The 25618-nt window shown below is 40.3% G+C and overlaps 1 protein-coding gene across 1 annotated transcript in view; it reads left to right on the top strand.

The window, feature by feature from the left end:
- Positions 1-14565: 14565 nt before the first annotated feature.
- Positions 14566-25618, top strand: part of GRB14 (growth factor receptor bound protein 14) — a 59834-nt gene continuing 48781 nt past the window's right edge. The window contains exons 1-2 of the mRNA XM_054175056.1: positions 14566-14864; positions 16512-16644. Of these exons, the coding sequence (XP_054031031.1) occupies positions 14722-14864; positions 16512-16644 (276 nt within the window). The 5' untranslated portion in view covers positions 14566-14721. The remainder of the gene's footprint in view (positions 14865-16511; positions 16645-25618) is intronic.

Raw genomic sequence — 25618 nt, forward strand, 5'->3', positions numbered from 1 at the left:
TCCCTGTGTGAATGAACAGGACAGGCTTGAAGACAGCTGCTAAAGTCAGCCAAGAGTTCAGATTACCAAACAAACAGGAGGAAAAGTCCATGGTTTTAGGTACAGACCAGCAGGTTTATGACCAGACACAAGCCTGGATACAGCAGGAACTGTAGCTCAAGCATGGACAAAACACTACAGCCTCAGATCAAAAGCAGAATGGAATGGGCTGCCTGAGGAGGTGGTGGGGTCACCATTGCTGGGGGTGTTCAGGGCGAGGCTTGACAGGAGGATGCTTGGTTGCACGGTTTAGTTGATTGGGTAGTGTTGGATGATATGTTGGACATGATGATCTCGAAGGTCTCTTCCAACCTGGTTTATTCTATTCTATTCAGTGTTACAGATTTATGAATTTGTCATTAATATTCATATTTGCTGTATTATAACATTAATATGAAAAAAAGTATGAAATGGGTTTAGTGTACAGTTAGAATAGATAATTACAGTGGGAGTGCACAGTATTGGGGCAAATATAACAATTTTAGCAATTTTAAGCAACCGGGTCGGAATAACAAAAAGAGAATCCCTGGGAGCAATATGGCACTCAGCCACCATAGGCGGAGACTCGACAAGAACTGTTAAGTAGGCAATGAATTCATTACTCATGAAAGGTTCTACCCCAAGCTGGGGGCTACTGCTGCTGTATTAGCCTTTGGGCCTTTGGGCACCAGGCATGGCTGGTTGCCAGCAGGAATGCCATGTGGTCTCAGGGCTGCTGTGGCGTCGGCAGGATGGTGGGCTCTTTACAATGCTATTACTGCAACGGGCTCAAGCATATTTGTGGGTGAACTGAGGCACGGCTCGAAGTCTAGTTGCAAGGGGAAGCAAGGCTTGGCTCCAGCTCCTAAGGCTCATGGTTTCTCTAGCTTGCAGTATGTAGGGCTTGTGGTTTCTATCCCAGGTTTTGGACCAGGCAACTCGAGGCAAGGCAAATTAAAGCAAGGCAGGTTCAAGCATGGCAAAGGCAACTAGAAATCAGCCTGTATATATATCTTGCCCAAGATTCAATTGGGCCAATGGGGCAACTGAAGCCAGCAAACAGTTACCCAATGAAAAGAGATTCTGCCAGACTGTGGCCATAAAAGGCAGAAACATAGGCCTAGTTGGGGAGAAGCAGGGACCAGTACACATGCTCTTACCCCAGAAGGAAACTTGTATACCCAGACATGTTTGGGCCTCTCTTTTGTCCCTTTTCACACATTACCCTGACTCCTGCAAGAGAGAGGGAGGAGAGGGGGACCATGTCTAGACACATCAGGTCCTGTCTGGGTTTGTGCTGGATTTGTTTTGCCCTACCATGATAAGCAGCTCCCCAGGAAGGGGACATCACTGAATACCGCCTCCCCAGGGCCACCAGCCTGGCCTTGAGCTCAGAGAGCCAAACCCACAGAACAAGGGAGGATGTTCCTGGGACCTTGATACCTTGCTCTGATGGAAAGTATGCCCCTGAGTGGAAGCAGGTACAGGAGAGTAATACAGTTCATCCATGGAAAAACATTTTGCTAGCAGATGCTCACCAGTTCTTGTACGAAAAGCAAGGAGTTGTGGGCACATTACTAACACTGCTATGGTTTTCTCATCCCCTTTCAATCCTCATCCACCAAACTGAATGCAGTAGGCCACCAAGCTATAATTCATACTCCCTCTCCCCACTTTAAGAATCATATTTGCACTACAGTCAATCACTATGCTGAAGGTTATTTTAAATGAAGATCATGAACTTGTATGATGAACACTTTTGCTTGCAAGTGCAGGTAGCTGTCCAGAAATCTGGAACAGGGGAATATTAGTGCCTTTACTCCAAATAATCTTCTAGTCTGATTTGCAATCAACAACAGTGTTTTTTCCTGAACCATTCCTGCTGATTCATTATTAGCTTATTTTGCGTTGCAATGTTTCACTTCAAAGAGTTAAAGAAGCATTCTTTAAATGAACTACCTTTGTGGCAGTATTTTTAGATGAGGTTTTTGATGCCTTTTTAATGGTACGTTAAAACTTAATGAATGCTGAGTAACAGTAGAACCCCTATGGAAGCACATATGGTATCTACATTAATACTGAATGAATGCATAATGATCAGTAAAATTCCTGTGATTTCCACATGAATCAACAGTGATGAGCCACTTAGTGTTACACTCAATTACATAATGCTTAATTTATGTAGCATTGTTTGGACGTTATGTTTAAATGTCTTTACTAAATCATTGAGACTCTAATTGAGCCTCCATTTCAGTGATAAATTGCACTGTAAACATTAACTTCACTCTTTTACACAACAATTAATTTATGTTGAAGTCTTCATGCAAGGGGTCAACAATTTCATATATTCTCACTGTTACTACCTCAAAAATGGAATCCTAGTATTAAAACCTGTTACCTTATATCTGTTCCATTCATTATGCAGCAGCCAGGCACTAGGTATTCATTAGGTCCTTGAAACTCTGGAAAAAATGGCAATACCTCAGCTGCTCTATATATGATTTCTGCCAAGCAGTTCAAAAGACCTATTCAGGTCAGCATACCTTATCCACTTCCATGCAGCAGATTCAGAAGAGTTCTCCACAATACTTGCTTCACTGCAGTGTTGCACCACCTTTCATGTGGGAGAAGTGGTGGCCCTTGAATAAAAGGGCCAGGAATAAAAAGGAAAGGTGGTGGAAGGCCCTTCTAGCACATCTGTGACTCACTTGGCAGTGAGTCTCATTTTCTCACTTGCAGTGAGTCACAGCACAGCAAAATGGACCATGCCACCAATCTGCCAGAGGTAGCCAAAGAGTTGGTGAGGCAACTTACATCAAATGCAAACATTGTCTTTCAGCTGTTCTCACATACTGTGCAGTACTAAGAAACAAACATCTGTTCCCATGGTGTTGATTACCTGACAGCTCCTGCAGAGCCATATAATCTTGTCTTACTTCCAAAACGTTACCAAACTATGAAGACCCACTACCTGACTTCATCTTTCCTGTTCTACATGCCCTGGGGCATAGGTTACCAGTGACAGGAGGCTGTAGCCGTCGACTGCTGTCTTCCACAATAACTGCTGCAGCAACAGAATTGGGAGTGAAACACAGCAGAGACATAACAGACTGACTCCACCCAAAGACTAGAGATATGCATGTATCCAATCACAGTGAAAAATAATACAAGCAAATACACTTTGTAAGGGAAAACTGGAAATAAAGTAGGCTTACTTCAAACCTCCCTAAGAACAGTAGACTTGCCCTTGGCTTTTGCTTTTTCCTGAGATAATTTTAACAGATAAGCTCCTGATGAACTGTTAAATGAGTGTATGCTTATGCTGGTTTTGGAGATGTTCCACGGCAGGTCTGTTAACACTCATTCACAGAATAAGACTGGTCTTGCCTATTTTACTCAATCAGCTGTTACCTAAAGAGCAAACTGAACTTGTCTGACTTTTGGCAGAGAAGATACTCTCTTCCACTCCTGCAGAAGAGGTCTTGCGCTCCATTTTCTCAAACTGGTCCTTCTTCCTGTTAGTTTAGGCCAGCAAGGTCTTACCAAGTCTTTTGAACTGTAACATTCTTCTCAAGTAGCTGTTCAAAATACAGTAAGCTTGAGAGGTCTAGTTTTAGGGGAGATTTTAGTTGTGAGATGTTGTCTAGTCCAGCTATCTCAACAAGAAATACTGGAAGAAAAGAAAACTGGATTTGGAGACAGAATCTTATCAGCTATTTACAAACAAATCCATCGATATATTTTTAGTGTCTGCAAATTTCCTGCATTAGCTTCTAGCAGTAGGCAATGCATCCAGCTACTGTAGACAGGATTTACCATCTGTGAGTATACAAAGCTATCATTTTAATTTGCTGTTCTTTTTGATCTGATGTGAGATTATCTGGTAACTGGCAAGGCATCTAACAAACAGTTGACCAACAGCTTTGTTAGAAGATCTGTAGATAAAGAACTTTATAATGATAACAGTCATAACAATAGCTGCTCTCATTTCTCTCCGTTTCTGAAAAATGCAAATTCAGACCTTTAATAATTGCAGCTCAGGATTTAGTTTCTGACAATAAAGGGAGAGAGAGAGGAAAAAAAAGAATCTTTCCATCCTAAGAAGCTATAAAAGAGGCTATCAGCTTTTAAAAAAAAATATAACTCACTACATTCTTGTTAGACAAATTTAATAAATGAAGCACAAGAGAGAAAAGATACTTATGGAGAATCTTTTAATTTTGCTTCAAGAAGTCCCTTTTTTTTGGTTTAGATTGGCAATTTTAATGCTTCTCATGATTTAGTAGTTCTATGCTATATTAACTTAGTTCATCTTGAATTTGAATAAAATATTGGCTGTCTTGCTGGGTATGATACAAAATGCAAGTAGTCCTTAAACAGAAAGTGTTTGAGATATATAAAATAATCTGAAATATTCTCTTCGGTGTATGCCTAAGCAATATGGTGATGTAACTATTTGTAATTTGTTACACAGCTAAATATTTTTAAAGCCTAACATGTAAGAATACTTTTTAAATTTAGAGATAATGAGGTTATAATTCCACTATAGCCTTTGGAATAACACCAAGAAACAGTACAAGAAAATAATTGAATGTATGCCTTGAGCTACATGATGACTGTACAAACAGACTTCATGGCAAATTAGATTTCCTTGACTAATGTTGTGGTAACAGTGATATAATTCATGTTTCATAACTCTGAAGAAATAATGGAGACATTGTAACCAGAAATGTGTCAATTTGAATAAATTTATGATGAATTGCTTTGGTTCTAAAAGCTCCCAATATGTTATAATAGAAGCCTACGTTCTCGCTTCAGAGCCAGCCAAACCCTCTGTGGAAAATGGAATGGGGTTTAACCCGTTTAATTTGTCAGTTAGGAAGTTTCATGTATCACCTTCAGCTACACATTCTGCTTTAACATGATTTCTTGGTCAGAGGCTTGATACTGGCTCTGAGGGCATGGCATGACAACACGCTAAAATGGGCTTGAGCCCTTGAAGAGTTGCCACAGGAAGTAGACTCTTCAAACGCATTCTGTTCAAATTTGTTGAGAGATTTTCAGTGGATTGAATTTTTACCAGTAGGCTTTTTGCCACACCAGATATTGTCTGTCCTCCCACAATACACACAAATTCAACACAGAAACATGAAACTGCTACAGATACTTTATCATGTGCTGTGGCTAATTTGACAGAAATGTCACTGTGTGTTTATTCCTTCTGTGGAATGGGTAGGTCATCTTGAGTGATCCAGTAACACAGAAATTGAGTCATGAGAAAGAATACCAACTTCTGTGTCTAGTGCAGCCTTATAAAAATCCTGGACTTTATGAAAAGGGAGTAGTTGTTCTTGGCTGAGAAGATGAAAGTTCAAGTGGGTAGGAATTCTGAAATTGCTATTGTTTTATAAAATAAGTTCAAAGACTGGAAAAGCAACAAAAAAGTATATTGCTTTCTCATATTTGGATTCTCAGACAATTACAATGGATTGAGCTACATTTGTGGAATTGACATTTGGCATTGAAGGTTGAATTTAAAAAGAGTTGAGTGGCTATCACAATTTTCCTAATTTTAGGTGTGATCTCTGTTGTTCTCCAGCTCCTCAAATGAGAAACATTAAATTTATTTGAAGCCAGGTGCAAATTACTTACGAACTAGTTCAGTATCTAGCATTTCTTTCATTTCCCCTCCCACCCCATGGGAAATTTTGTAAGACTTTCTGACTTTTAAGTCGAATTTGCAGGACCACTTTGTGTAACACAATTTTATGCAATGATCTCATGTTACTATTCATGTATTGTGTAATGTCTCCTTTATAAATACACAAAAGTGAACTAGAAGTTGCTTACTTTTAGAGTTATGAAATTGTTCTATTTGTCAATTAGGACTATTAGAGAAAAAAAATCACTTTTTAAATGCAGGGGAGTTTCTACTAAGTAACTTCATAGTACAGCTTCAGTAAACATGAAGTCAGAGGAAAAGGTCTTTTTGCTAGCTCAAAGGTGAAATCTGGACCAGATTTAAAGATGGCTTATTGTCAGGAGTACTGAAGTATTAATATATTTTAACTTTGTCATTTTTAGAAACAAGAAACTTTCATTAATAGTTACAAAGGACAGCCTGATTGACCTGATTTTGGACTTGGAGTTTGCATTCCTCAGCCACAAATTCCATTAAATCTTGAGAAAATCACTTAGTAAATTATTTGTATTGTCTAACTTTCAACAGCGAGCTGAGATGCTTAAATCATAAGACAATACTCCCTAGGTTTCCCATGTGGTGAGAGAAAACAAAAAGTTATTATAGCATGGCTGTCAGTGCTAAAATCCCTATGTGTTTTTCAGTTGATCTCTGGAGTCTTCTGTTTCTCTCCAAGCAAGTTCTATGCTTCTGTGATAAATAGCCAGCCTAACCTGGTATGGTGTCTAAAGTCAGGTATTCCGAATACCAGCGTAGGGTTAATTTTTAAACATGTCCAGGCACATAAAAATGCAAACATTTACTTATCCGCATGAAGGGAATGGATACATTAAAATATTAGGTGCACTGGTGTTGCAATAATTAGATTCATAGTAAGTGCTGAGATTGTCATTGTTAGATAGGGTTCCTGGATTACAGACATTTGCATTAATAACCTTTTAATATAATAACTTCCAAGTAGTCAGCGGAATGCTTTTAAAATGTGAATGGTGGGTTGGTGGTTTTTCAAAGGGGTATTGAATACAGCATTCTTTGAATATAGATTTTGTGGAAAAACTCTTGAGAGAGCAAATGCCCCTTCTCTGTGTAAACCCTGCAGGATTAATTCATTCCAAAGAGTACTAAATGTCCTACCAGGTGATGAATTAAAATGATGGCAGATGTGTTAAATACAGTAGCACTACCTTAGGAATTCCAGCTGGCCAGATAAGCATTTGTTTGTACTACTTGCTATCATTTGGGAGGAATGTAATGAGTCCATCATTAAGGTTCATCAGAGCTTTCCATTTCAGAGCCCATTTTCAGAACATTCTGAATTGCACATGCATAGGCAGATTGATTTTGAAATTGCTCAGTGAGGGCTGGTGCAAACTTGGAAGTGCAAATCTGAGCTAAGTTATTCTAGTGATTTTGGAAGAGAGAAATTCCTCCTCCCCTCAAATATATGCAGATATTCATACAATCACATCTTAAATTTGTTACTATTCCCCAATTTAGCAAAACAGCTCCTAAGATCTAACGAAAGCTTCCAAAACCCAATTCCACAATTCAGTATGTCAGAGGTTACTAGACTTTGATTTTGTTTCCTGATGTCATGGATAGTCTATTGCAAGCTGCATGTTACAGAGGCGGGAAAGAAATCGTATGAGTGAAAACCAGGCACTTAAGTATAAGTGTCATATGTAATGTCCAAGGACATCTGAAATATCCGCCCTGGGCTGTCATGAGTGACAGTGGATTAACAGGAAAGCCTAGCCTTCTAGATCACCTTGGTGATTCTGTGATTACAGGTTGGACTTGATGATCTTTGAGGTCTCTTCCAACCTCGGTGATTCTGTGTGATAGAACAGGGATCTAAATTAGTATTACATGCTTGCAATTCAGAATTCATTTTGTCTTTAGATTTCATGCATCACATATCACTGATAGGTATGTTAAACACAAGGAGTACCTGATAGCAGAGTCACCTGCAGCCCTCCCTCCATAATAATGACAAGTTTTTATGCAGTGTTCTGAAGGTATGTGTTACAAATAAAGGGGTGCAGGTATAAAAATATAAATTATTTTATTAATTTAGAAATCCTTCCACCTGTGTAACTTACACACAAATTTAGAAAAATATTATTGACAGGTTTGTTGTTTGGCTGCACAATTATCTCCCAGAGTACAGGAACAAGGTATAAATGGTTAAAGATCAGTATTTGGAAAAAGACAGAACCCAAGAGCAGTACTAACAAGAGAAGCTATTCCCTGGAGACTTAGGCAGGTTCCAAATATACTCACAAATCTGGTTCCATTTGTGGGTAGTCCTCCCAGTGTCTCTGTTTCTTGAGGAATCCTTCTGGACTGCAATGTGTGGTCCGCATGTGCGGGGGAGAAAATCCCAGGAAGAGCCTCCAGTGCTCCCTAGCAAACCCATTTTATATCAGCTCATGGCCCAAATGTCCTGTGTCGCAAATGCCACAGATCATATGCCACATGCCAAAAAAGGGCAAGAAACTGAGCAGCATCAGGTTCTGTGTTGTCCAGGCTTGTGCTGGCCCGGGCCTCTGCCCCCGAGATGTGACTTGGGGGAAGTGGCCCAGGTGTCAGCTGACACGGCCTTGAAAGGTGGGGGAAGGTGTCTTCCTCCTTACCCCTCTTCCCATGCTTCCTGATCTTCACCCCCATCCTGACTCCACAGGGATGGATTTTGGATGCATTGCCACAGTATGTAAGGTCACAATTTATATTCCTTGTGTGAGGCAGAGCAAAAGGGCTGCAAAAGGTATCAGCAGTGCTCTGCTGTTGTGAAACATCATCTGTTAATCTAAATATTTCATCACTTATGTAATGTTTAAAGTTATCCACTTTTCACCATAGTTATTTCAGAGGAACTAAACATTAATTATCACAAATATTCACAAGAGATTAATAAGAACAGAGAAAATCATTAAAATAAACCCATTTCTTCCATTACAGTACTATCATTACAAATGTTTGGCACTGCTAAATCAGTTCCCTGAGACTTGCAATATCACCTCCACAAATAACTACAGCAGTGTACTACCCCACATGCATGTGTGGTAGGAGTTAGAAGGTACTTCTGAAGATCATCTAGTTCAACTCCCCTGCTAGAGCAGGATCACCTAGAGTAAATGACACAGCAACATGTCCAGGTGGATTCTGAATTCCTCCAAAGATAGACTCCACAACCTCTGTGGGCAGCCTTTTACAGTGCTGTGCCAATTTCAAAGTGAAGATTGTTTTCCTTGTGCTCATATGGAACTTCCTGTGTTCCAGTTTGTGTTCGATGCCCCTTGTCCTATTGTTGGACACTATGGAGAAGAGTCTGGCTCCAGCCTCCTGACACTCACTCTTTAGATTTACAAGCATTAATGAGATCCCCTCTCAGTCTCCTCCAGACTAAACAGCCCCAGGTCTCTCAGCCTTTCCTCCTAAGGTAGATGTGCCAGTTCCCATCATTTTAGTGGCTCTCCACTGGACTCTCTCCAGTAGTTCTTTGTCCTTCTTGAACTGGGGAGCCCAGAACAGAATGCAGTATTTGAGACAAGGCAGAGCAGAGGGAGAGGATAACCTCTCTCGACCTACTGGCCATTACATGGTTCATTCATCCATAACTACCCAGAATCACAGAATGTATTGGGTTGGAAGGGACATTTAAAGGCCATCTAGTTCAACCCCCTGCAGTAAGCAGGGACATCCCCAACTAGGTTGCTCAGAGCCCCATCCAGACTGACCTGAAATGTCTACAGGTATAGAGCTTCCACTACCTCCCTGGGCAACCTTTTCCAGTGTTCATAGTTAAGAGCTTCTTACAGCAAGTCCAGCAAACTTAGACATGAAGACCTAGCCACTGTAATCCATATATATGTAATATTCACCCTGGAATATTACAGTTCTTTCTAGGACAGAACTTTATGCATTATAGAAGTTAAAGGTTGGCCAGTGCAGATCATGTCCGCTAATACACAGCTTATTATAGATGCTGCTGAATGATTGATTTCATGTATAAGAGAACAGAAGACAGTATGTCATGTTGTCTGACCTGCATCTCACAAACCCTATATGCCTCCTAGTCAATACTTTGCTGAACCTAATTATTTGGTTTTAGCTACAACTTTTCAGGAATCATAATCTCATGATTTAATTTTGATTGATTTAAAGGGTATCATTCTTATTCCAAAATCCGTACAGACTTTAATTCTGTTGTTGCGTTACAGTTCAAGGCAAAATTCCAGCAGGGGGATGTTCTGGGCTGAGGACAAAGCTGTCACAGGGAATCACACAACTTGCTATTCAAATAGCAAACACTGTTGTCAAAGCTAGCAGTAGAATCCATCCCTTGACTCAAGTTTCTTACAAAAGTATGCTAAAGCATTCATGCTTTTCAATAGCAAAAAATGCCAAGCCCAAACCGAACACTCGAGAAAACACAGTGCAAATCTGCTTCCTGACAGCAAACGCAGAAAAGGAACATCAGAGCATTACCGTGCTGTGGTTTAAGTGCACACAGAGGCAGTTACAGATTAGGTTGAAAAGCAGATTCTGGAAACAAATGAGGCTGGTGGGAGTGATTTACTCTCTTGGAACCTTTTCTTTATCTGCAATAAAAGATACACATTTTAGCAGTAATTCTAAGCTTAACATTCAAGGCAAGCTATAATAATAGGAAATACTCCTCACAAAACATTCAACCACACATAATTTTCAAAGAGTTATGCTCTACTACCAAGCAGTTAGCGATATCTCTACTTGTGCTTATTGGATAAATTTGTCTCTCATGAAGTACTGCCCAAAGTTAAAAATGAGCTTTTGAAGTGCTCAAGGACCAAGAATGCAGAGCTGATTGCATCGTGGCCCAAATATGTTGCAAATATATTCTAAGTACATTGAGATAATAAATACACATAAATTACAAATTCAGACTTGTATCTTGGGGCATGCTTTTTTCACTGGAGAAATAACTACTATTTTCTTAACATGATCCTCTACATCATTAATTTAATGCAATTTATTCTGAGGTGCTTGTAGAGAAAACATTATATCGCTAGACAAGGCCTAGTTATAGCCTTGCAGTGGGAAAACTAGCAACTTCTGTGGCTTCAGTCTAGTACGTAACAGAGATAATTATTTTCTCAGCTACTGTGGCTATGACAGAAGATGATGTAAAGGTGTGATATTAGTTCTCTTAGTGTAATCATATTTAAGAAATTATGGTGAAGCTTTATATGGTGAAGACATTGTACATACAAAACCACACTGAAAATGTCTTGATAAAAGCAAGGAGGGGATGTGTGGAAAAGTGAAATAAAAAAAAATCCAACAAAAGCCTTTACTGTTTTCAGAGATAATCACAGACAGTTTGGATTTTTCAAACCTTCACTTTCTCAGTAATAACTGTGAAAGTTTACTCTAATTAAAGGCATAATTTTGTCATATTAATCAAGAGCACAGGCTTTTGAGAATGAGCAAGCTTGATTTCCTGGAAGTGGGGTGCATACTGAATAGCTTGAATCCATTGGGGTTTTTTCTCAATATGTTTTTGTGATTTTATGTGATAAACAGCTGGACCTGATTAGGGCTAACAAAGGCTAAATTAAAGGACAAAACAAAACTACAGAGTTGAGAATTGAAGAATGCCCAGAAGGTTAGTTTTAGGGGAATGTTAAGTCTTAGAACAAGAACCACTGTGCTGCAGAATCATAGCCAGTATCAAAAAACAAACTCGGCAGCTCAGGTATATTTATGATAAAAAGGAAGTCAGGTCACACAGCTCCTTAAGTATTTTGGTGTCAGGATGTAGCAGAAATCTCTGTCTTTAATATCAATACAATTAATTGTTCAGACATGACTGTGTTTGTAATTGTTCAAAGAAAAGAGTTAAGCAAAGGTTACATTTGAGCAGTCTAGGTCAAATCACAGAATCACATAATGTTAGAGGTTGGAAGGGACCTCCAGAGAGCATTGAGCCCAACCCACCTGCCAAAAGCAGGAACACCTAGGGTAGTTTGCACAGGAATGCATCCAGATGGGTTTTGAAAGTCTCCAGAGAAGGAGACTCTGCAGTCTCCCTGGGCAGCCTGTTCCAGTTCTCCATCACCCTCACCATAAAGGTGTTGAGGTGAAACCTTCTATGTTCAAGCTTATATCCATTGTTCCTTGTCTTATTCCTGTGCATCACTGAAAAGAGATTGGCCCCCTCCACTTGACACCCGCCTCTTAGATATTTATACACATTGATCAGATGCCCTCTCAGTCTTCGCTTCTCAAGACTAAACAGCCCCAGGTCTTTTAGTCTCTCCTCATAGGGGAGATGCTCAAGTCCCCTAATCATCCTTGTGGGTCTCCATTGGACTCTCTCTAGCAGATCCCCATCTTTCTTGAATTGGGAAACCCCAAACTGGACACAATACTTCAGGTATGGTCTCACAAGGGCAGAGAAGAGTGGGAGAAGAACCTCCCCAGACCTGCTGGACACACTTTTCTTGATGCATCCCAGGATACCATTGGCCCTCTTGGCCATAAAGGCACATTGCGGTCCCATGGAGAATTTGCTGTGCACCCGGACTCCAAGGTCTTTGTCTGTGGAGATGCTCTCCAGCAAGGCAACCCTTAACTTGTACTGATGTCTGCTGTTATTCCTCCCCAGGTGCAGGACCCTGCACTTGTCTTTATTGAACTTCATGAGGTTTGCCTTCACCCAGCTGTCCAGCTTGTCCAGATCTCATCAGATGGCAGCACAGCCTAATGGGGCATCAGCCACCCCACCTAGCTTAAAGCTCCCGCATATTAGCCAAGCACAGGCAATCTCTTGTTTTATCCTTACAGTTATTTGCAATGAGAGACAGTAAGTCAGGAGAAACTTCAATTCACATTCTCACCTATGCAACATTTCCAATGCTATACAGGACCTGAGGCCTTTCTGTGTCTGAGTTTTTGAGTGACTGCATTTTTTGCACACAACACTATTCTCACAGAAAGCACTGAAGGCCACAAGCATCATGACAAACTATGAGAAACAGGAAAAAAAAATCAATCAATGTGTTCCATAAGTGGCTACATTCAAGTGAAATTATATTAAGATTACAATTTTTATTGATCTTTCCTACAAGTGGGATTTTTGCTGTCACGACTCATTAGAATCCCAGCAAACTTATTTTGAAACTCTGAAGTATTTAATTTGCTAATATTCCTTCCAATTGTGCTGTTTATTTTCCTGACACTTAAAAATGATTACACGATTAAGCCAAAGACACAAAACCGTACCACGTATGTTAGGTTGGATCTATGTAACAAGTTGCACAAACTGGATGAGAAGCTGAAACGTATTTTCTTTTTGTGGGTGAACTTTTAAAATGCTGATTAGTAGCGGCATACAATTGCCACTGGATGCTTTTTATTATCCTTTTTATTTAATTTTTTTATTTTTTAAGACAATGAGGTTTATCATGCCACATTTATGCTAGTAAATCAATTAGGCAGAAACACCCCAGAACTCTGGTCTGTGCAGCTGTGTAAAAAAACTATCTGTTTGTGAGCAATGAGCAAATCTAGTCAATCATCTGACACTATGAAATTCCATCTATATTTGCTACTCTCTCTGCAAGAATGGTTAGCCAGCTTGGACTTGCACTTCTGCTGCCAGCATAACATAATGAGCTGTTAAGAGGACAAGGAAACCTTCCTTTCACTGAAAATAGATGTCCTGCAAAGTCATCTGTGACTCAGCCAAAATGAAACCTGTGAATATTGCTTCCATGTCAGAAAAATCTTTCTCCAGAACTGAAATTTTGGCTTTGTGTGTGATGATTCCTTCAGCTGGTTCAGGAAAACAGCAAAGCACACATCCCAAAGCATTCTGTATTTTCATCAGTTTGACATCTCGGTTGCTGTCCTTGAGCATGCAACGTACAGTCAGGTTTCTACATCTGTTTTTAGCAGGGGCTGGGCTTTAATTTTTTAACTTTCTATCATATTGAATTACTCAATTTTACCCACTCTGCTTGGTGCCATCATCAAACTGTTCATCCTACAGTGAGGGGCTATTTTTATTTTGCAATAGGATTGACACCGATAAGGGTGATTATGGAATTGGCATATAGGATTCTGTGTACATAAAACAGGGCAGTGGCTGGGTTTCTCAGTGGCACAAGCTGCTGAGGAGGAGCCCAAGGCAGAGTAAAAACCCTTCCACTTCTGGCTGTCCTCGGAGCTGGGGTTAAATGTGACTCCTGGGCCCAACTGGGCAACCAGCTGCCCAAAGATGTGTTCCGTGGCTTCGTTCATGCCTTCTTTCTCCAAAGCATAACCATAAATTCCCGACCTCACCGAGGGATGGGGCAAATTAGTTAATGTTTATCAGGCGCGTAGACAAGTGCCAGGCCCGAGCAAGCAAGATGCCAGCGCCGGTCAGCCCGAGAGAGAAGGTTACCGGCCAGGTCCGAGGCTGGGCAGCGTTACATCTCCGCTCAGGCCAAGGGGCGAAGGTACACGGCGGGCAGTGCCCAGGCCCGCTCGGGCTGCCTCCTAAGAAGAGGCACGGTGGCACCCCCTCCTCGCAGTAGCACTGACACCCCTCTCAGGCCCAGCCCGACGCCCGAGCTGGCTGGGTGACACCGAAGGCTCGGGTTCCCGGGCCACGCACCTGCCAGGGCCCGCCTTGCTCTGCCACCAGGGAGCGGAGCGCAGCACTGCCCGCCGCCCCGGCGCGGTGCAGGCAGCCAAGAGGGCACGGCTCGGCCCCCGCCCGCCCCATGTTTCCTCTCCGTCGCATCGCGGAGCCGGCGGCCGCCCGCCCCCGCTGCCGCCGCCCGCGCACGTGTGCCGGGTAAGGCGTTCGGTGCTGCTCGCCACCCGGGCGGCGCTTCCCCCCGCCTCCCCCATCCTCCGCAGCGGGAGCGGAGAGCAGCCTCCGCCTGACACGCCCGGCAGCGCCGGGGCCGCTCACCGACGTGCCTCCCGCGCCGGGCGGTAGCGCAGCCAGGACGTCGCCGCCGCTGATGGCCGCACCAGTGCCCGGTGTGCCGCGCGGCGCAGGACGGACGGTGCAGACCGCGGGCGGCAGCCTCCGCGGCGCGGCGAGCTCCCCCTGCCCGCTGCCCCGGCCCACCGCGGGGGACCCACCGCCCTCGCCCCCCGACAGGTAAGGCCAGAGCCCGGGCGGGCGCCCTCAAGGACCCGCCTGCTGCCGTCTAGGGGCTGGCCGGCTTCCTGCGGGCGGGAGCGCGGGGCCTGAGGGTGCGACTGCCCTACGGCTTGGTCGCGGCGGTTTGGGGAGGGGGCAAGGCACAGGAGGGAGCGGCCTGGCCCAGGACAGGCCCACGCCTCTATGTATCGAAAAAGTTGTTTCCCGGCCCCGGAGAGACTTCCTCAGCTGCGGATGCGTTCCCCCCCCACCCCCACCCCCACCCCAGACACCCCTCCGTGGGTTTGGTTTTTTATTTTATTTTTTTTTCATTTTTCCTGAGCTTTCCTAGTTAGAGGTGAACAGACACGACGTTGCCGACCCTGCCTTGTCAAACTGAACCAAGCCACTACTTTCTCATTGTAGTGTCTTGCTTATAATGTTCGTGAGTTAAACGGCTTCCCTGTTAGGGATGCCGCTGTAATAGCTGTCAGTGATATGCACCCTGTCTGTTACTTCTCAGGCTGTTCTTAAAGGCATTGGTCTCTATTGTAGGTAAATGAAACTGTGAACTAGGTTTTCCATGAAGCGTCTGAATTTTGGTAGACTGAAGTTTGCAAAATCTTAAAATACTGCCTACAGGATTTTTCACTCCTTAATGTTAAATATCACTTTAAATTAATGTTTGATGAGGATTCCCAGAAAGCAAAACATCTTCATTCTGCATTGATGGTTTTCCCCCCTACCAGTTAGTATCTGAAATTTGCAATGATAATAATGAAGGTAATGAAGCTAAATAATAAGCTTGGAGTCATCAACTTGCACATGCAGAAAAACGTGTTTTATATGTTGGTAGACTCAAATAGTTGAGGTGCTTTGTATGGTGCTCTGAATGAAATCAAGTAGACAAAATGCTGTTCAGTATTTTATGTGAGAAAACCATGCACTGTTAATGCACACAGCAGTCTAAACAACCACGTTATTAATGTGATACTTGAAATCAGTGCATAACTGAGCCCTTCAGCAAGTAAAGTAGTGATTATCTTCACTGCTCTTGCAAATGCTGCTTAGTGATACTTCTGACACAATCAGATTTAACTACCCAGCAACTACTAAGACATTCATTTTAGATGAAGCTTTGGAGATTCTAATGCAAAAGTAATTGAAAACAGAAATGAGTATTGTTTTGTACTATTTTGGCTTGTCAGTTACTTTGACTCCTGATTCTGGTGAAAAAAAGTTTCCATTTGTTTAAAATATAGCTGTGATGTTCTCAGGAAATACTACTGAGAAGTTACATGCATCCACTGTTGTAATATGTGTACACAGGGAATGCCATGAGCACAGGGACAACAAAATATTTGCTAATGTCCTTAGGAGCCAATATAAATATATCTGTGCTCTTACTCTGCAAACTTACACATACTCAAACAACTTTATGTTCAAAGCTGAGTACTTGGATTTCTTTCAAGCAGTGTTAAGCTCTTGTATGTTAAATTCAGCCTACTGATTAAAATAAATAACTGTACAAAACCAGCTAATTGCTGCAACCAGGAAGCATCATGGTGTTAGTGCCTTATATTTTCATGCGTTGTATTTGGATATTGCAATTTTAACAACAATTGTTACAGTTACCACTTGATATTATGTATTTTGTTGAAATAGGAGAAAAAAGAAAGATGACAATATTTTGGAGATCACATCAATTCCAAATCCTTTTCCTGAGCTGTGTTGCTCTCCATTTACATCAGTTTTGTCAGCCAGTCTGTTGCCCAAGGCAACTTCAAGAAAAAAACAGGTAAGATGTATAAATTATTATTTAATAAATTCTAAATTGGTTTCATGAAAGTTTGAGGAAAAGCTCAGTTACTTATGAAGTTATATTTTCTAATAAAGGTGTTCCATATTTCTGTAATTTGGTGAAATTTTCTCTGTAGGTCATTGACTGTAGAAAATGAGGTTTTGGAATCTGAGTTAAGATATGATTGTTCTTTCACAGAGTCTGCTTGTGACTGTGCGATTTTTTTTTAGGTAAAGCCGAACCAGGGGCAGGCAGGCGGTACTTTATGTCCTTAAAAGAGAAGTTCATTTCTTTCTTCCCTTCCTCCCCACCTCCAGTTACTGTAATCGATGCTGTAGCACAGAGGGTTTTAACAGTCACTGAGCAGCTTCTTTTGTCTGAAGGTCTAATTTTGAATAAAACCAAAACCGATGAAGGAGAAAATTCTGTCTACATGGCTATATTTTATACGCATGTGTGTTTATCTGATGCTACTGTATTTCTATTAATACCTGAAACTGTAAGCTAAGGAAAGTCCTGAGTGGCCTGACAGACCTGGCAGTGCTCTGTCTTAGTATTGTTCGCACACACAGTGTATTTGTTATCCTGAGCAGGGCTAAAAGTTCAAGAGGAAGAGTTTCCAATTAATGGAGATTACTGGTGTTGAAGATTGGGTTCACTCTTTGAAAGCTTACTTATTTCTATTTTCTTGAGACAGGAAAGCGTTCTTACAAGGAATACCTGTGGGATTAAGGGTACTATCTCCTTCACATTCTCTTTTTATGGTGGTCTGCAAGATCCCTGTCTTAACAGTTTTAGAGGTGATATTCAAGGTGTAAGAAATTACATTGCTGCTGCTTATTCCATTTTAGATTTGCATGAAGAAATTTTCTGAAAGTTGAAATTTCTTGTAGTCTTATTAACTTATCTGAAGTTGGTAAGTCATAGCTGTTACTCCACACCTGCAAGCAAACTTCACTTAGCAAAGTCTTGGCCAGCACCATAAGGAGGAACCTTCTCCCTCCTTCTCCAGTGAAAAACACGTACATATCTGAGAAACTGCGCTGATTGTTATCGTATTTTGCATGTTCTCTAAAAATAGTTATGTCGTCCTGGACTACTTTTATTGCCTTTGTTTCTTTCCTTCAACAGTGATACTAATCTGAAGCATTTCTGGTCAGCATGTAAATGTTGCTAATGCAGTGAGGTAAAATTGTGCTAGTTTCTTTCTTGGGCAGGGTGAAAGAACTAGCTCTCTGCAGAGGCAGAAAAAAACTCTGAATTGGTAACATTACCTTTCTGAACATACTGATAGGAGTCACATTAAAAAACCCATGTTGCTGGCTTAAACTGCACTCGTGTTAATCTTTGTGCTTGCAACTGGAAAGTAGATTTCCCAAGCATGATTTAACATACAGAGGTCAACTATCAGCTCTTATGACCTATCATGTTTAAAATCACTGACATGATCAGTTAAGCCAGCTAACTGTTAGCTTCAGGCTTTCAGAAGCTGAACCTCGTAGCTTCACTGATGTCACTCATTTCTTCATATAGGCTCTTCTTGTGCTTTCTGTGACAATTTCTGCTTCCTTCCATTTCTCCTGGTTTTCCATGCAGAAATGTATGGCTTGCTCTGGTAAAAGCAGGATCAAAAGCAAGTGGTTACTGAAGGAAGTGACTAAAATAATGATAGTGTCTAGAGCTTCATCCATTTTCCAGTTACTACAAGAGCTGAGAGAAGTCTTCCTGTTATTTTCCAGAGGCATTATAGCAAACCTATGTTTCCTGTTAAAAAGCCTTTCATCTAGATGTCTGTTTATGGATGCTACCAGAGAAATGGTACTGGGCTAAGCAGACCTTTTGTCAGACTCAGCATAACTGTTCTTGCGTTCTTTATCTAAAGTTACTAAAGGTTAAGGCCAAATGGCAACTGTTGAGTTAAACTTTTATCTTTGACATTCAGATTGAAATCTACTATGTTTATAAAATTACTTAGATTTAAAAAGGAGAGAGAGAGAAAGCGAATCCTAAGCAGGTATGTAAGGAGAAGTGAACTGGCTGTGACTTTGACTTCCCACAGTTGGCTGTGGAGGCTGTGCTTGGAAATGTCATGTTTCCACCCTGTGTTCTTATTTTGCCAACATTGTAACAGCTCTGTCTGCAAATACACAATCCACATACAAAAATTTCATTGACTATAGCCCCCAAGTTCATGACTGTTACAGTTTGATAGTTTCCTTACTCAAGAGAAACCAGCTACACTTAAGCACTCTTTTTTTTTTTTGGGGGGGGGGGGGGGGGGCGGCGGGGGGAATAGTGTTGACAGCTGCCAGAATTTTTTCCATTGCCTCTCTGATGATCTACATATGTTTTCAGTGATTCTTCTTTTACATTGCTTTCTTCCTCATTTGATTTCTTCTGTGTTTTTAATTTCAGGAATACTAAAGAAAAAAATTCAGAGTGAATTCCTGCTTATGTCTAGTAGGTAACTATTCTTAAAATGAGTGTGTCTAAAAGAAAAAGAAAAGAGGAAAAAAAAACACAAAAGGGAAAATAAAGGAAAAAAAAGTAATAATAATAATAATAAAGTTATACTTTTTCTGGCTTGTTTTTCTCCCCAGGGGGAAAAAAAAAACCAGTATTTTCAAGGAGAAAAAGATATTTTCATAAATATCAACTCTTTTATCATAGCACCTGTGAAACCTTTCCTCTTCTGAATATGCCATTAACATTATTTTGAATTCTGGTTTTTCAAAGCTGAACTTCTTAATAACTTTTGATGATCTTTTATCAATAGCCTTTCAAACCATCAAACATGCTGCCTAAACAGCACCTTTGTGTCTGGGAAATAAGTTTATAAAAGGAGATTGGTGAAAGCCACTTAGCAGAATAATGAGTTGCCTCTGTGCTTGGGAAGTAGGATGTCTCCATGTCTGAACATTATTTGGACTGCCTTATTGACAGAGCTGTCCATCTTCTTTCACCCCCTGCAGTTTGGAATAGTTTTGTGTTGTATCCTCACAGAGTCACAGTCATGACATGTTGACAGTAATTAGAACAAACTTGATTTAAGAGGCAACCTTGACTTTTCTGGTTTTAATTTAAAGAATGGTTTGGAGATCAGCTAGTTCCAGCTCCCCTGACAGGGGCAGGGCTACCTCTCACTAGATCAGGTTGCTCAAGGCCCCATCCAATCTGGCTTTGAACATTTCCATGGTTGGAGCCTCCACATCCTCCCTGGGTAACCTGTTTCAGTGCCTCATTACCCTTGTGGTGAAGAATTTCTTTATAATGCCTAACCTAAAGTTAGTTTCTTCTGTTACCCCTTGTCCTATCAGTACCTGCTTTTGTTAAGATGTCCTTCTCCAAGAATCCTGTAGGCCCCCTTCAAATATTGGTAGGCTGTTATAAGGTCTTCCAAGAGTCTTCTCTTTTCCAGGCTGAACAACCCCAATTCTCTCAGACTGTGTTCACAGGACAGATGCTCCAGCCCTCTGATAATCTTCATGACCCTCCTCTGAACCTGCTCTAACAGCTCCATGTCATTCTTGTGTTGGGGACTCCAGACCTGGACACAGTACTCCAGGTGTGGTCTCACAAGAGCAGAGTAGAGGAGGAAAATTACCTCCTTCAACCTGCTGGTCACACTTCTTTTGATGCAGCCCAGGATGAAGTTGACTTTGTGATCGGCAATTGCACATTGCTAGCTCGTGTCGAGCTTCTCATCAAGCAGCACCTTCAAGTCCTTCCCTTCAGAGCTGCTCTCAATCCACTCATCACCCAGCCTGTGCTTGTGCTTGGGATTTGCACAACCCAGGTGCAGAACTTTGCACTTGTCTTTGTTGAACTTCATGAGGTTGTCATTGGCTCCCTTCTCAAGCCTGTTTAGGTCCCACTGGATGACATCCCTCCCCTCCAGGAAGGTGTTATGGACAGACTTGCCGATGGTGTGCTCAATCCCACTGTCCATGTCACCAACAAAGATATTAAACAGCACTGGCCTTACTACTGACCATCCCTCTTTGAGTACAATCATCAAGAAAATTCCTTATACATTGACTGGTCCATTCATCAAATCTATGTCTTTCCAGTTTAGAGACCAGGATGTCATAGGGGACAGTGTCAAACATTTTGCACAAGTCCAGGTAGACGACGTCAGTTGCTCTTCCCTTCTTCACTAGTGCTGTATCCTTGTCACAGAAGGCCACCAAATTTATCAGGCATGATTTGCCCTTGGTGAAACCATCTGAGCAGCCACCAATTACCTCATTTTTCATGTGCCTTGGAAAAGTTTCAAGGAGGACCTGCTCCATGATCTTGCTGGGCACAGAGGAGAAGGGAGGGGAAATGATGGGGTTCAAATTATGAAGCAAAATTCTAGTCAGCATAGTGACATATTTTATTCTAGAGGGTGAACTATGAGCTTGAAGAATAGAAGGAACATGCTGAGGACATGCAGACTTGTGCCTCAGATAACCTGTTCTCAGTGCAACCTTTCATGAGGTGACTGTGGAGCTGATGCTACAGTATCACACCTGTGTTTGGGAAGGTGGAACTTTGAGATGTTTCACAAGTGAGAGTGAGATTATGTATTTAACATCTTCATCCTCAAGTGAATAATATGGAGATGAAATCAACAGCTGTGAGTGTGGATGGCAAGGCGACTTTCTGAATTGCGTAATCCGCTCTGTAAGAAATCATCATTTGGCATCCTTGGAAGAAGTGTAGGAGGGAGTTGGGTGCATTTGGCATGCATAATGTTATAGTTATATATATTCAAATTAACTGAATTTTGTGCTTCAGGATGGAAGATATTTATTTGAAAAGGCTGAAAAACCCAGCTTTCCCCTCATGTCCAACACAGCATGGTTGACTAGGTGCATGGCGAGAAATGTTGCATTCCTCTGAGGAATTGATCTTTTGCTGTTATTAGGTGCAATTTGTGAACTCGTGCAGAAAATCTAATTGTGTCTTGGAGTCTGTATTCTCTGAGAAGTGACAAGGAACTGAAAATGTAAAACACTTTGTACTTTTGTTTCTAATTATGATCAAAATGGATATTAGTATGGAAAACTTAACTGTAAGAAAACAAGTTCTGTTCTTTAGTGTACTTTTGGTTCTCTTTGGTCAGATGAACTAAAAATAGGTTACTATGGTTTTGTGCAAGCTTAGTTTTTAAGTCTTCCTGAAAACAAAACCCCAAATTATTTGCCCTGGAGTGACAGTCCTTGCCTTGCTCAAGGATAAGCCAAAAAGTGTTTCATCAGTAAAGTAGTTCAAGGTAATTAGTGCCTTGTTTCTTTAAATTAAATTAGAAGTGCAAAAATAAAACTCAAGTAACTCTCAAGGTGAAGAACACTCAAATCTCTGGAATTTTATCTTGCCTCTTTTTTCTTTCTCCATACTCTAAACAAGTAGATATTTTTATCCTTTAGAATCCAAATATACTCCCACAATGTTCTTTCCAGGAAATCAATTGTATAAAGAGACCTCAAATACACATTTGATTGTAGTAGACCGTCACTTCTCTTTTTGCATTAACAAAGATGTTCCGTGAAGCTCTCTGACAAAGAAGAACTGAGAGGAACTTAATGACAAAGAGCAGATGTTCCTTTAAATGTGTGCTAAGTTTATGAATAATATTAAACATGAGTTGTAATTGGAGTGCCATTTTATGGCAGTAGTTCAGCATCTGCTAGAGTGCCCACTTGAAACCTCATTCGTAAAAATTTTGCCTGTAATTCTATTAGCAGACATAAATGGCTATGTATCTGGTACTTTTTCATAATAGATTTTTTTTCTTTTTCTGCTGAAGTACCTATTTTCTCTTTAAACAATGCAAAAATGAAAGAATTTTTATTGATGTGTAGTAATTCATGCAATTTCCAAACAATTTCCAAGGGTTAAAATTATCATTTCCAACCAAAACATGACATTAATTAAACTTACTCTGTAATTCCAGTCTGTCTTTTTCTTGTAAAATTTCTTTCCAGGTTGGAGACCATTATGCATGCCCTTCTTTATAAGATCTCAATCTTTTTTTCCTTCCAGCTCTGGGTTTTCTGCATCTTCCCCTTAAATTACATAAAAAAGACTGATTTTGGAAGGCAGAAGGGAAGAGAAAATGTCTTTCCAATCAGCTTACAAATTAACAGAAAAGCCATCCTGTACAGAAACAAGTTAGAGATCAAGGTTTTAATGTGAAGTCTCTAGTGTAAGACTTGATTCAGTTGGATTCCTTTTTTTGTGGTGCCTCATCTAGTGGTCTTCTGCTTTAGTTTCTGTGTTGTGCTCTTCATTTAAATGGCTGTGTCCTTCTACCAAGGAAAGATTTATCGCTGTTACAGTAGATTAAAATGATTTAGAGCCTTACTAAAATTTGCTATTTTAATGTATCTTTGTACTTTGACTAGACACTTCAACAGTGTGGCAGAAAGTCACAGGTCTATATAGGGAAAAAACAGGAGGCAGAGTTGAACAATCTCTCATTTTAGCAATACAGAATATCGCCTGGTTTATATTGAGATGGCCCAGCACAAGCTGTCTGATATATTAACCTGGGGAACATTCAGAATAATCAGCTGTGTATTTTCTTTTACCTGCTTTACATGGATTAATTTGTAAGTGTATCTTTCCTATAGAGAAAAGAAATAGCTTTCTTCCAAACTTCACATCACTTTCAATGTTACTGCATATTAACTGTGTACTTTGTTACTGTCCAAAAACAACCAAGCAAAGACTCTAAACATTGTAGCTGCACAAAAATAGCATGGCTTTTCTTCTATTTTCATTCTTTCCCCCCCTCCCTCTCTCCCCCCCCCCTCCCCCCCCCCTTCTAATGAACAAGAAAACAAGGTCACTCTAACTTTTCTGGTTACTAAGATATTGCATCTGCGAGCTTGTTCCTTAATTTGCTTACATCAGGAAAATCTTAGGCTTAGATTTTTACTATTTGTAGCTATATAAAATAAAAAAAAAAAAAAGTCAGTATTGTTAAAGATTGTGGTAAACACTTTGTCAAATTAGAATTATTTCAGACACCATTTTGATTATTTTGGGCCTCATCAGACTGGAAGTCAAAACTGAAGTTTCTTATCTTTTCTGTTAGGACTGTTTTCTCAATACAAGAAACTGTCTCTTTTGTGCCACTCGGGAAGTTACATTTGGAACAAGAAACCTCTGATACACTGCAGTAGTTCTAATTCTTTCTGTAGAAAACTTTCTTTGGAAGGTTTTTTTCCTTTTTTTTTTTTGAAACCTTGATTCTTCAAAAAGCAATTCTTTGATATTAATCTCTTGTATTCTGAGTTGACTACCTGATACTTTTGGTCCTGTGACACCATTGTAGTGCTATGCAATTATGAGGTGGTTAGAGCAGACAATGATTAAAACAGTCTCAATTTCTTTGAACATACGAGAGACTTGTCGGTTAAAGCCAGCTGAATCTACAGGGACGCAGGAACTACAGGGAACTTCTGCTCTGATGTTGCCGAGTCACTTTTGAAAATGTGATTTTATTGAGTTTGGCTTAAAAGATTAAACTCTGATGAATGGAACTTGAATCTCATAATTTTCAGAAGGGAATGAGATGTGACAGATACTTACACTATTCTGGTTCATAGTTAGTCCAAGAGATAGGTGCATTTGTTTGGAGTTAGAGAACTGAGACGTTCAGGTCATTTTGATAGCAGCTCCATACCTGTGTGATTAAGTTAATATTTCATTGACAGTTTGTTTGTGTTTTTTTTTTTTCTTTTTCCTCCAAGTTGGCTTCACTGGGGGCATTGTCAATGATTGATATTGTGGTAAGTGGGAGATGCAAGATGTCAGTATTGTTAATAACAGAATGCTGTTGACATTTTCCCTTTACTGACCACTGCCTGAATTGTCTTTAGATCGAAACAGATCAGCATTCTCATCTGCCTTCCAGGGTCACATAGTCTAGATTAATGAGAATAGTATTTAGTAACATTCATAATTTAGATCAATTATTCTAAATTATAATTCATATTGAAGAAATTATGTGGATTGCTGTTTAACGGCATTATTAAACTAGAAGACCCAAATTGTGTTGCTTTTTGAAGCAGTAATCCTCCCAAAGCATTGAAAGTTTTTCTGTTCCCTAAAGGACTGGTCTTTACAATCTCAAAATCTTAAATGACAATTTTTAAGCATGCACATTTCCAACTGAAGTTCATGTTTGTATGTGTGTGAGAGCTCCATAGGTCATTTTCCTGTTTTGTTGCCACAGCGGTTTCCCTTTTCGACCAGATAAAAGTGAGACCAAGCTGTATGTACTTTTGTATTTATTTTGATTTTTTTCTCCATTTCAGTTTTTCTTTAAATTTCTGGTTTTATAAAATCTTTGTAGTCTTCTGCTCTGCTTTTGTCATCTCATTGTCGTTTTGTAAATACCTGCTTTACTTTCTGTTCTACTATTTTTATAACATAAACCATTTAATAGTCAATGTAATATTGAAGGAGATGAGAGCAGTCAATGAGTACCTAAATTACCTGAAACGCTATGGGCTTTGTAAAGCTGGCAGCTTAGGTGTTTCTCACTGAACATTTACAACTTTGACCTCTTTTGAATTAAAAGCTGTGTAACAGATGGTGAAAATACCAACTAGTTTACCATATATCTTACAGTACTTTAACATAAAATGATCAGAAGTTTTGATTTTATCATAGTAAAGCTTCATTATCCTAGTGTTGGGGCATTAACATTGAATGGAGTTCAGAATTAGATTGATGTTCTGTGAATTATAATTTCTTCAGATAAGAACTTGAGAACTATAGAGTCAGCCAGGGGAATATCCACATCTTTCAGTGCATAAATTCTGCTCCAATAAGACTAATGTAGATTTTGAATAAACAAAGTGTACCTCTGCATAAACATCAACGTTAAACCTGTTTAGCTTTCACCAGGTTGAATTAACTTGATTGTACATATAAAATAGTCTTAAATATTTGTGATTGGTAAAACAATTTT

The sequence above is a fragment of the Dryobates pubescens genome, chromosome 2 (assembly GCF_014839835.1).
Source record: "Dryobates pubescens isolate bDryPub1 chromosome 2, bDryPub1.pri, whole genome shotgun sequence".
Taxonomy (NCBI): Eukaryota; Metazoa; Chordata; class Aves; order Piciformes; family Picidae; genus Dryobates; species Dryobates pubescens.